The 11,457-nt window shown below is 51.4% G+C and overlaps 1 protein-coding gene across 2 annotated transcripts in view; it reads left to right on the top strand.

The window, feature by feature from the left end:
• Hif3a (hypoxia inducible factor 3 subunit alpha) overlaps positions 1–11,457 on the top strand; it is a 30,789-nt gene continuing 19,332 nt past the window's right edge. Inside the window, exons 1-6 of one of the 2 annotated variants that reach the window (XM_021167133.1) lie at positions 1–66; positions 5,847–6,037; positions 7,471–7,616; positions 9,886–9,970; positions 10,691–10,803; positions 11,177–11,385. In XM_021167133.1, coding sequence (XP_021022792.1) covers positions 41–66; positions 5,847–6,037; positions 7,471–7,616; positions 9,886–9,970; positions 10,691–10,803; positions 11,177–11,385 — 770 coding nt within the window. In that variant the 5' untranslated portion in view covers positions 1–40. Of the gene's footprint in view, positions 67–5,537; positions 5,721–5,846; positions 6,038–7,470; positions 7,617–9,885; positions 9,971–10,690; positions 10,804–11,176; positions 11,386–11,457 lie in introns of those variants that run through there. The other variant, XM_021167134.2, reaches the window with a different exon arrangement.

Genomic DNA, 11,457 nt, shown 5'->3' with positions numbered 1-11,457 from the left:
CGCTGGGCATCGAGGGCTCTGGAACCGCGAAGGGCGAGCCATGGCGTTGGGGCTTCAGCGCGTGAGGTACAGGGCTTCGGGGATAGGATGATGGGGTCTGGGGGCTCTCTTTGACGGGGCTTTAAGGGAACCCCTCATCTCTGGGGTGGGGCTCAAGTTGAGGACACTCTGAGGCGCGCGATTGGGGACACATCCCGATGCACCCTCCACCCTAGAGGGTTGCAGGGTATCTGGGATTTACCCCCAGAGCTCCAGCTGTCCCGCCCCCTTCCCCTGGAACGGCTTTGGGGTTATGAGCTGCGATTTCCAGATACATCGGGTTCAATCCTCCATCTGGCTGGGGGGGTGAAACTCCAAGTTCCTTATGGATTGGAGGTGGTCGCGTTTGAGCAGTGGACTCTCTTCCAAGAAAGTCTTTTCCTCCAAATCCCTGAAAGGAGTCGTCCTTGGCAGTCTAGCTCTTGTGGTGTTAATAAGGGATCCCTAAACTGAAGTTTCTAGGGAGTCCCTGAAAAACACTACTTCTGAATTCCAGGAGAGAGGTTAACTTTACCATGCCCTTTCTAACAGTCTCCCAAGCTTCAAAATGCTCTAAAATGACATGGGGGTAGGGTGGTCCTCATTAGAGGCTGTGTGGGACCTAACCAAGGTCTTTTTGCCTTTCAAAGAGTGGAATGATAGCTGGGGAAGGAGATTCACGCCTGTAAACCCAGCACTTGGAAAGCTATAGGAGATTGATGCTTTCAAATCCAGCCTGGCCTACATGGCAAGTTCCAGACCAGCTTTGGTCTACATAGAGATCTTGTCTCAAAAAACAGCATTAAATAAGTAGGGTCGCTCCTTTTCAGTACCAACAGAACAAATCTGAGCCACTTCCTGCGATCTGGTTCTGTGTCTATTTCATCTGCCTGGACCCAGTCTGTAATTGAGGGAGGAGGGCCCCACCTAAACCCTATTTGAGAGCCATCCTTCGGAAAGATGCCCTGGCTAATCAAGGGAGGGCAGCACCCTCCTGTGGCTGGACACAGCTGGGGTTATCCTAGGAAGAAGTGGGTTCTGTGTTCACCTTGCAACAGGTGCAGAGGCTCTGGGACCATAGCCAGTGGAGCCCATTTCACCAGGTTGCCACGGGAGACCCCAGAAAAATTTCCTAGACTCTTGGCATTCCCTGTCTAAATTGGGGCATCCCTCAAGCCTCACCCCTGTCCCTCCTCCCTGGCTTCCGAGGTCTGATTGGTTTTTCTCTACATCCAGTTTTTACCCCCTACCTCAACCCACCCAGGCTCGCCCTTTTTCTGGCCCTGTCTGGCCCATCTATTCCAATTTCTGGCCCTGAGCCCACCCGGGAACTCAGTCCCCACCCCTTCTAGGCTATCCCTGGTGCCGCTCGTGACAGCGCCCCTTTATGGTTGTGTGAGGGCCCTCTCCTAACTTAACTAGGGTGTCATCGCTCCCCACCCCACCCCTCCTCCCGTCAGCACCTAAGGCCAGCCCTTTCCTGTGGTGTCATCCTACGCGGCCGCACACCCAACTCGCACCCACCTCACAGCTGAGCTCCGGGCCCCTCCTGCACCCCCAGGATGACACTTGGCATCAGAGGGGGCTTGGGTGAGGGTGAGTGGTTACCTCTGGCGCTGTGTGCCCCTTTCTTTCTTCTAGCTTCCACCTCCAAGCCATCTTACTCTTTGTGGGGAGTATTCATAGGAGATCAAGGTTGAGCACACTGCCTGAATACCCACCTGAGAGCAGGGTTTCCGGGAAAAACAGGACAGATGGCTAGACACCCCACCAAATGACCTTATGAGAACAAATTGGATCAAGGTCAGAGAGACTCCCCAATGACCCCTATCCTAAGTCCTTTCTCCAACCCAAACCTTGTCCCCTGGCCTCTCAGGTCACCTCCAAGCAATATCAAAGGGGTCAGATGTAAAGCTAAGCCCCCAGCACACCTCAAACCCTCTACAGTTTTTGCAAGCCCTCCCCCCCCAGTAGCCAGCTAAGAGTCAGAGAGAAGCTCAGAATGTGAAAATTCTTAATGTCTTAATTCCCTGAGCTGTTCAGGGTGAGAAAGAGATAGGGTCTTTTCTCTCTTGGCTAAGACACCACTGGGCCCCAAGTCCCCCTTCCCAGGCCTCACCCTGGGCCCCTAGGCCCCACCCTCTGTTCTCAGCTAGAACATGGAGTGAAGGTGGCAAGGTTCCAGGCGCACGTCCCAGGCTGGGCACACTGCCAAGGGGTTGGCCCAGAGCTGGGCCAGCTAGGGAGATCCGCAGCGGTGCTGGGACAGGAGGAAAGGACTTAAGGCCACCAGGCAGAAAGGAACAGACAGGAGTCCCTGGGGTGGTGGGCACACCATCTTGAAGAATAACATTTTAGAACACAGGCTCTAAAGGCAGGGTTCAAACCCCAAGCTCCCACTCCCTGGCTGTGTGATCTTGGCCCAGGGATTTCCCTCCCAGAGTGCCAGCTTCCAGTCTTGGATAATGGGAGTCAGAACTCTCCCAGTGAGGAAACAGGTCTCTCCCCCACCACACACACACACACACACACACACACATACACACACACAATGAGGTGCCTGAAATCAACAGACCCTGCTCTTGTGTGGCCTCGGCAATTTCTGTCACTCATCTGAGGTGGCTTCCAAAGCAGGAAGGTAATGGTGGGTGCATGGTGGGTATGAAGCTTCCTTGAGAGACAACTGAGCAAGGTAGAGTGGAATGGCCATGAGATTACCTCCTGAGCCACCCAGGCTAGCCCTGTCATTGCTCTGGGCCTCAGCCTCTGTCTGAGACAGGCTAACCTCGAACTCATCACATTCCAGGATGACCGTGAATCCCTGCTCCCTCTGCCCCCACCCCCTTAGTGATAGATTTACAGGCAGGCACCACATCCTGTGCGTGTAGCTCCGCTAGGCAAAGGCTCCTCCTGCTGAACTGCATACATCTCAGGCCCTGTTTCTGTCTTTAAAATATATATATGACTTTATTTCTGTACCCGTGTGTATGGGGAAGAGGTGTTTGCCTTTGAGAGTGTGTGAGGTCAGCGTTCAGTTCTCTAATCCACCGTGTGGGTTCTGGGAATCGAACTCAAGTGGTCAAGCTTGGCCCTGCTCCTGCCTTCTCAAAAGGGAGATGATCACTTCTGGTCCGTGTGGCTGCTGTAAAGGTGGGAATGGGGGGTCTCTAGTTTCTAAGTGTGTAGCACACCATCACGGTTATTTCATTCCTTTGAGATGTTGGTGTAAGAACTGGATATGTGATTACACACTCATAATCACATACACACACATACACACACACACACACACACATACACGCGGGCGCGCGCGCATGCATGACTAACTGTATGCAAGTAATCGCACCCAGGGTACAAGAGACTCAGACTCTTTAGTCTCTTTTGTTACTGACCCTGGCCAATTGCCAAGCCTCACTTCCTAAGCCTCTGGCATATATTAACTCATTTAATCTTCAGTCCACTGGAGGAATCCATCATGGTGATGTAGTCCTGTGAGCCCAGCACTCAGGGAAGGGTCTGAGACAGAGGATCATGAGTTTGGGGTATATTTGTCTCCCAGCCTCATCTCATTCAGCCCCAAACCTAAGCAAACAGACAAACAAACAAACAAACCAAAAACCGCCCTCTGAGGAGCTGGAGGCTATTGCTGTGCCCAGGGAGGTTAAGCAACCTGCCCAAAGTCACCCAGCTAATGAACAACCGCAGTAGTGGTGTCTGAACTGGAACCCTGACCCAGAAGAGGCAGCCCCCACTCTGTTTCAGAGCAGGCCCAGAAAGGCAGTGAGAGGCCCGTACTTCCCGTCAGAACATCCGGAGAACAGGCTAAGAGGGGAAGGAGAGTCCCTCTACAGCCACCAGCTGGCTCCTTCTATGGAGGAAGAAACCCTGCCACCCTGGCCGGGGAGAGTAGGATTACAGAGCTCAGCTGCTTGGGAGGTGGGGCGCTGGCCCCACCCCCACCCCATTCCCCTTTTCTCTCCCAGTTCCCTCTGTCCCAGGGCCCCCAGCTCAGTGAGGCCCGCCCACCCCCACCCTCTGGGCAGGAAGACAAACAGGGCTGGAACAGTACAGTACAGGACGGAATGTCCTCTGGGCAGGCAGGACTGAGGCCCCTGCCCCCCACCAGCCAAGAGGGAGTTCATAGGGGCGCCCCCTTGGCTCCTCCAATACTAACTAGGCCAGCCTGCCCCCTTCCGGGCCTCTCACCGGCTTGCACTAATGGCTCTTCCACCCCATCCCCGCACCCAAACTAAAACATTGTAGACCTCCAGCCCCCAGAAGTGGCCTCTGCGCCCCGAATTGAAGGGGTTTAGAAAGGAGCAGCCTCCTTCCTATCCCAGAGCCGGCTTTCTGGAGGTAGGGGGTGGGCATCGCATGCAGCTGGTTAGAGAAGCTGGTTATGTGATCTCTTGGACAAAGGACTTCACCTTTCAGAGCCTCAGTTTCCCCTTTGTTCCCCATTGAGGCCAGGCCTATAGATTTTGTAATCCCAGTACTCAAATTCAGAAGCCTAGAGTCATCCTTGGCTTGGGCTATGTGAGACCCTGTCTCAAATAATAACTGGGTGCAGTAGCACACACCTTTAATTCCAGAAGGCAGAGGCAGAAGATCTCTGAGTTCGAGGCCAGCCTGGTCTACAGAACAAGTTCCAGGATGGCCAGGGCTACACAGAAACACCCTGTCTCAAAAATAAATAAATAAATAAATAAATAAGCAAACAAACAAACATTAATATTAATATCCCCTAGAGGCTCTCCTGAGGGTCAGATGTATGCTTACATATGACACATAGGCTGATCAACTGCTGTCTTATGGGTTAGAAATATTGTAAGCATTGATAATGACGACTATAAGACTAGATACAATATACATTTAAAAAAATAAACACTCGAAAAGAGACATGAGTCAAGTGTCTATACCTACAACCGTAGCACTTAGTGGGTGTTTGTGACCAGCCTGAGCTACATAGGGAAACCCTGTCCAATAGACTTTGGGATCAGATAAACGAAGTTTGGGGTTCTTTTTGATTGCTTGCTTGCTTGTTTTGAGACAGGGTCTCACTAAGTAGCTTTGACTGCCCTGAACCTGATTTATGTGGACTAGACTGACTTGGAATTCAGAAATCTGCCTTCTAAGTGCTGGGATTAAAGTGTTGCTATGTCCGGAGTTTAAGGAGGTTTACCACTTAGCAGGGAAAATAACCTAATTATAAAAATAGGTAATTGATAAATATTAATATTACTGAAGAAAGATCTCTCTCAGGCGCGTGCATGCACACACACACACACACACACACACACTTGGAAACGTATTAAAGTGTAGAGGTGCAGGGCAGAACACAAGGGTTGGTTTGCTGTGTCACCCTTAGTGGGGCCCTGCCCCTCTTAGGCCCCTTTGGTGTGTCGTTAGACTTTGAGATATCTCTGTCTTTGAGAATCAGCTTGTCTGAGAACGGGAAACTGGGAGGGAAGGGGGCCTGGGAGGCTGGGGCTCTCAGAGCTCCATCTCTCCCTTGGACTCCAGCCAGCTCTACCACCCCCTCCCACCAGGAGGCCTCCCTGTCCCCCAGGCGGCGTCTCTAGCTCGGGAAATGAGCTACAGCTAAGTCCCGGAGAGGACAGAGGGCCTTAGGCACACAACCTAGGGGAGAAGCCTGGAGCAAAGCCCCGCAGGGAGGGCCACATGGACTGGGACCAAGACAGGTAAAATCTGGGGCAAGAAAAGGGGCTCCAAGGGGAGAAAACTGCCAGGCCCAGAGATGTCGCCGCCGGAACGCCAAAAGGAGGTGTCCCACGTGCGACCTGTCGCGTGCCATTTCCTTCCCACAGGTCGAACACCGAGCTGCGGAAGGAGAAGTCGCGGGACGCGGCCCGCAGCCGGCGCAGCCAGGAGACGGAGGTGCTGTACCAGCTGGCGCACACTCTGCCCTTTGCGCGCGGCGTCAGCGCGCACCTGGACAAGGCCTCCATCATGCGCCTCACAATCAGCTACCTGCGCATGCACCGCCTCTGCGCCGCAGGTGAGCCCGGAACGCCCCGCCCCCGGCTGCTGCCTGCCGCGGAGGCCCCTCCCCTGGGAAGCCTGTCCCGCCTCCCTAGTCCTGGGATACGCTCTCTAGGCGAGGCCCCACCCCTTCGAGTGCTGGACCAGTCGGAGCCCTGGGTTCAGGAAGATCCCGTGGGAGGCCCCACCCCTTAGAATCCAAGAGCCAGGTCCCTTGAGGCCTTAGGCTTGGTATTTTGCCCCCTTATTTGTTGAGTTTTTTTGGTTTTTGTTTTGTTTTTGAGACAGGATCTCACTATAGCTCTGACTGGCCTGGAACTTGCTATGTAGACCAAGCAGGCCTTGAACTCACAGAGATCTGTCTGCCTCTTCCCCGACCCTCACTCACCCTGCCTTTGAGTGCTGGGATAAAAGGAATGAACCACCACATCTGCAGTTTGTGTTTGTTTTCTTTTTTGCCATACTGGAGATTGAGCCCTAATCCAAGGGATGTGGTGCCCAAGCACTGTACCACAAGGCTCGCCCCCCAGCCCCTCACTGGGGGATTCTAGGCAGGGGCTCTACTACCGAGCCACACTCCCAGCTCTTTTCCTTTTCTTTCTTTCTTTCTTTCTTTCTTTCTTTCTTTCTTTCTTTCTTTCTTTCTTTTTATTTTTGTTTTATTTTGACATATAGTCTTACTAAGTTATTCAAACTGGCCTTGAACTAGCTTGGTAGGCCAGGCAAGACTTGCAGTTTTTAACCTGCCTCAGCTCATAGCCACCATGATTAGCCAATCCTTGTCCACTCCGGGAGGCTCTACAACCATTTTTTTTTTCAAAATTCTTTAAAAGTCTCTGTTTCAAAGGGCTTACATGCTCCCCCACTACACACACACACACACACACACACACACACACACACACACACAAAACTTAGAATCCTAGAAATTTGGAAATCTTTTACTATGGAAGCTTTGCCATTTAAATTCCCTTGCCCCACAGAATTCTGGGGGAGACTTGGACCCTTTAGAATTCTGCCAGTTGTCTTCTGACCTCCACATCCACAGAAAACAATCAAACTAATAAAATGTGATGGAACTCTGTCTTCTGAAAGCCCCTGACATTTTAGTATTTTGCCCATCTGGCAGACCATCCATATACTCTCTTGAGAATTCTAGAAAATGTGCCCACACCTCTGGAATTCCAAGGTGGCCTAGGGCTACCTTGGAATTCCAGCTCCTCAGAGTTCAGTCTTAGAATCTATGAGGATTATGTCCCCTCTGGGAGTCCATGTTCCTGTTTCCAAAGCTTAGTGGCCTTGTCCTCTTCCATGGGACTCCAGGAGCCTAGAATTTTCTCCCACCCACCTGGCCTTTTCTATGTGTTCATGTGAGTAAGGGAAGGTGGAGGGAAGATCCGTGACTGACAGCTGCCCCATCCTCCCTCTCCCCGCTGGCTTGGGCACCAGGAGAGTGGAACCAGGTGGGGAAAGGGGGAGAGCCACTGGACGCCTGCTACCTGAAGGCCCTGGAGGGTTTCGTCATGGTACTCACCGCCGAGGGAGACATGGCTTACCTGTCGGAAAATGTCAGCAAGCACCTGGGCCTCAGTCAGGTGAGCTACCTGCTCTGTGCCTGCCACACCCCCACTGGTGATCGGGGGTGGGGGGTTGGGGGGGTGTCACCGTAGTTTTCCCACACAACCTTTGTTCTTCGTTTAAGGGCAGAGGGAAGAGTATTACCAGACAGAGGTCAAAGTGTGTTGAGATAGGCTAGATGTAGGAAGTGTGAAGCTGTCCTGACCCAGCCTGGGAGGAGAGGGACTCAGAGCTTCTTAGAAAAAAAGAACAGGAGCCAGGCGTGGTGGCGCATGTCTTTAATCCCAGCACTCGGGAGGCAGAGGCAGGTGGATTTCTGATTCCAAGACCAGCCTGGTCTACAGAGTGAGTTCCAGGACAGCCAGGGCTATACAGAGAAACCCTGTCTCGAAAAACCAAAAAGAAAAAGAACAGCTCAGTTGAAAGTCATATGGATGTGACGGGAGGGTCAGGGAGGATCAGGAGTTTACATGGAGAAGTGCAGGCACAAGCAAAGGCCCAGAGGGGTGGTGAAAAAGGAACACTTTGGAGAAATGACTAAGTTGATTTGTGGACAGAGGACAGCAGAAGTTAGGAGGGAAAATGACTTGTGTCCGAATGAGAAGGTTTGTCTCCAGGGCACTGGGGAGCCATGAAAGGAGTCAAAACAAGAGGGAGGCTGTGTTAAAGAGCCAGAATCGTATTTAAAGATTTGAAAGGGAATGGATTTAGGGATCAGCAGGGAGTGGACACACATCTTAGGCAGGAGAAAAGGAGCTTGGCAAGACATTTGGGGACTAGAAATAACTTAATTCATCCTTTAAGTGAGCCCTATGTGAGAAAGTTTGTGTTCTTTTTTGTCTTTCATGTAAATGGCTGTGCAGTGGACCTCTGTTCCTCCTCCCTGATACATAACCCCACTCCTGGTACCAATTTCTCTGTGAGTGTGAGCTCTCAGAGTCAGACAAGTGACTGCCCCAAAGTCCCAAACTAGGAAGTGGTAGGGCTAACCATCAAACCTAGCTACAATAGGTGTTATTGGGAGAGTAATGTGTCATCTAGACACCATTGGGTTGGGTTCCCCTGTGGCCACCTTTTCATGGTGTCTCCTCCTCAGTGCCACCAGGCTCACTTCCTAAACTGAAACAAAGAACAGAGTCTTGGACCTGCCCAGGAGGTGTGACTCACCCCAGGGCCTTCACATGTGTGACTCCTGTTTTTATTTTGTTTTTTATTACTAGTAAAAGATTTTTCTTGTTTACATGTATGTAGGGGGCCCTGAGTGTGTGTGTGTGTGTGTGTGTGTTTGTGTGTACATGTGTGTGTATGCATGCATTATGTGCATTGCAGATGAATCCTGAATATACAAGTACATCACATGTATTGCAGGTGCCCTCAGAGGTTAGAAAGGGGGCATTGGATCCCCTGGAACTGGAATTACAAGCAGTTGTCAGTCATCTGATATGGGTCCTGAGAACTGAACCCAGGTCCCCTGTAAGATCAAGTGCTCTTAACAATGCTCTTAACTATCTCTCTATCTCCCACTGCACCCCTACTTTTTTTTTGAGATAGGGTCTTACTGTGCTTGCCTAGAACTTGATACGTAAACCAGGCTGGCCTGTAACTCACAGAAATGGACCTATTTTTGCCTCCTGAATGTTAGGATTAAAGGCATGGGTCACCCCATCGTTCACGATTCCCATCTTTAAAGCATTCTCTTACTCCAGAGAGCCACAGATTCACTTCACTTACTTTGTTGAGTTTTTACCCCCATCCCCTTTGAGACAGTGTCTCGTATATCCCAGGCTGGCCTCAAACCCACTGCATAGCAAAGGATGACCTTGAATTTCTGATCCTCCTGCCTTCATGTTGTCATTACTGGGATTATAGATGACTTGACACAATGCCCAGACATTGTGTTTGGTATCAAATCCAGGGCCTGGTCTGCAGTAGGCAGGCACTCTACCAACTCCAGCTTAACATATTTATTTTTTTAAATGTTGACTCCTCAATGAACTATTCAGAGCACTGTCGTTAAACTATCATCTTATTGTCATGTGACCATACCCAGGAGCCTCACCTTTGGGCATCCATGCACAAACACCACCCAGTGAACCCTGAGAAGAGCAAGATCCATATGACCCATCCAGTCGTTTAGAAAGGGTCCTAGTAAAATTAGGTGTTGATGAATGGTTGCTGGATGGATGGATAAATGAATGAATGAACGAATGAGGGAGCCGAGGAAAAAGGAGCTCAGGGGTCCTGTTAAGTGTGTCTTCTGTCCTCTCCCCCCACCCACCCCCGCAGCTGGAGCTCATTGGACACAGTATCTTTGATTTCATCCATCCCTGTGACCAAGAGGAACTTCAAGACGCCCTGACCCCCAGGCCGAGTGAGTGCCCACAGTTCAGAGTAGGAAACTGACTTTTCTCTTCCTGATCTGGAACATCTGCATAGAGAAAAGTGGACAGAGCTAGCTACTCACTGGGAGTCCCTTCCCTGGGTGCTCCCTTACCCCCCCAGGGGTCCCTTCCCTGGAGGGGGTGTCCCTTCACTGGCTCCATGTCTCAACTTTGGAGATGAGGCTGGGGAGACTTTTAAGATTTTCCTTTTGCCAGGTGTAGTGGGGCACACCTTCAATCCCAGCACTGGAGGCAGAGGCGGGAGATCTCTGTGAGTTCGAGCTCAGCCTAGTCTATCTGTCTCAGAGAGAGAGAGAGAGAGGAGAGGGAGGGAGGGTGGAGGAGAGGGGGCAGAAGAAAAGAAAAAAGGAAGGAAGGAAGGAAGGAAGGAAGAAAGAAAGAAAGAAAGAAAGAAAGAAAGAAAGAAAGAAAGAAAGAAAGAAAGAAAGGTAGATAGATTTTATATTTTAAGGGGGAGGGAGAGGAAGGGGCGGGAGATGATTGTGTACGTGAGTGCAGGTGACTTCAGAGGTCGGAAGTGGGTTTTGCAGTTACAGATGGTTGTGAGCTGCCTGACATAGATTCAGAGATCCAAGCTCGGGTTCTCTAAAAGAGGTAACCATAAACGCTCCTAACCGTTAAGCCATCTCTGAGGCTGGGAGACTTTAACATTTACTTAATGACCCGCCCCCCTTTCCTTGCCTTCCCAGACCTGTCAAAGAAGAAGCTGGAAGCCCCAACAGAGCGCCACTTTTCCCTGCGAATGAAGAGCACGCTCACCAGCAGAGGGCGCACGCTCAACCTCAAAGCGGCCACCTGGAAGGTAGGCTGGGCCTGGTCTCAATAGGGTGGGTCTGACCCCTGAAAGTTTCATTTCCTGTTGGATCTGGGCTTTCCCAGGCTCAGAGATTTGGTGGAACTCCCTCAGACTGAGTCCAGTAGGGCATCAGAGCAGCTATAAATTGAGTATCCCGGGACCAGACCTTGAGGATACAAAGGGCCTCAGCCTTCAAAATGAAATCCTGCAAGTTTCCTGAGGGTTGGAACGAAGAGGACAGAACTCCTTGCAACTTTCAAGAATAATCGAGAATCTTTTCCCCCAGTTCCCTATGAGACTCAGACACAGCAGGCATCCCAGCCCCGTGGGTAGCCCAAAGCTAAGATGACTACTCACAACACCCCTACTTCACCCAAAGGTGCTGCACTGCTCAGGACATATGAGGGCCTACAAGCCCCCTGCACAGACTTCCCCTGCCGGGAGCCCTCGCTCCGAGCCTCCCCTGCAATGCCTGGTGCTTATCTGTGAAGCCATCCCCCACCCAGCCAGTCTGGAGCCCCCGCTGGGCCGAGGGGCCTTTCTCAGTCGCCACAGCCTGGACATGAAGTTCACATACTGCGACGAGAGGTGGGCAGTAGCTTTATGCAGCACCATACCCACCCACCACCTACTCAAATCTGTCTGTCAGTCAGTCTCTCC

This window comes from Mus caroli, chromosome 7, assembly GCF_900094665.2.
Source record: "Mus caroli chromosome 7, CAROLI_EIJ_v1.1, whole genome shotgun sequence".
Taxonomy (NCBI): domain Eukaryota; kingdom Metazoa; phylum Chordata; class Mammalia; order Rodentia; family Muridae; genus Mus; species Mus caroli.
The sequence above is the reverse complement of the archived record's forward strand: the minus strand, read 5'-3'. Positions and strand labels throughout refer to the sequence as shown.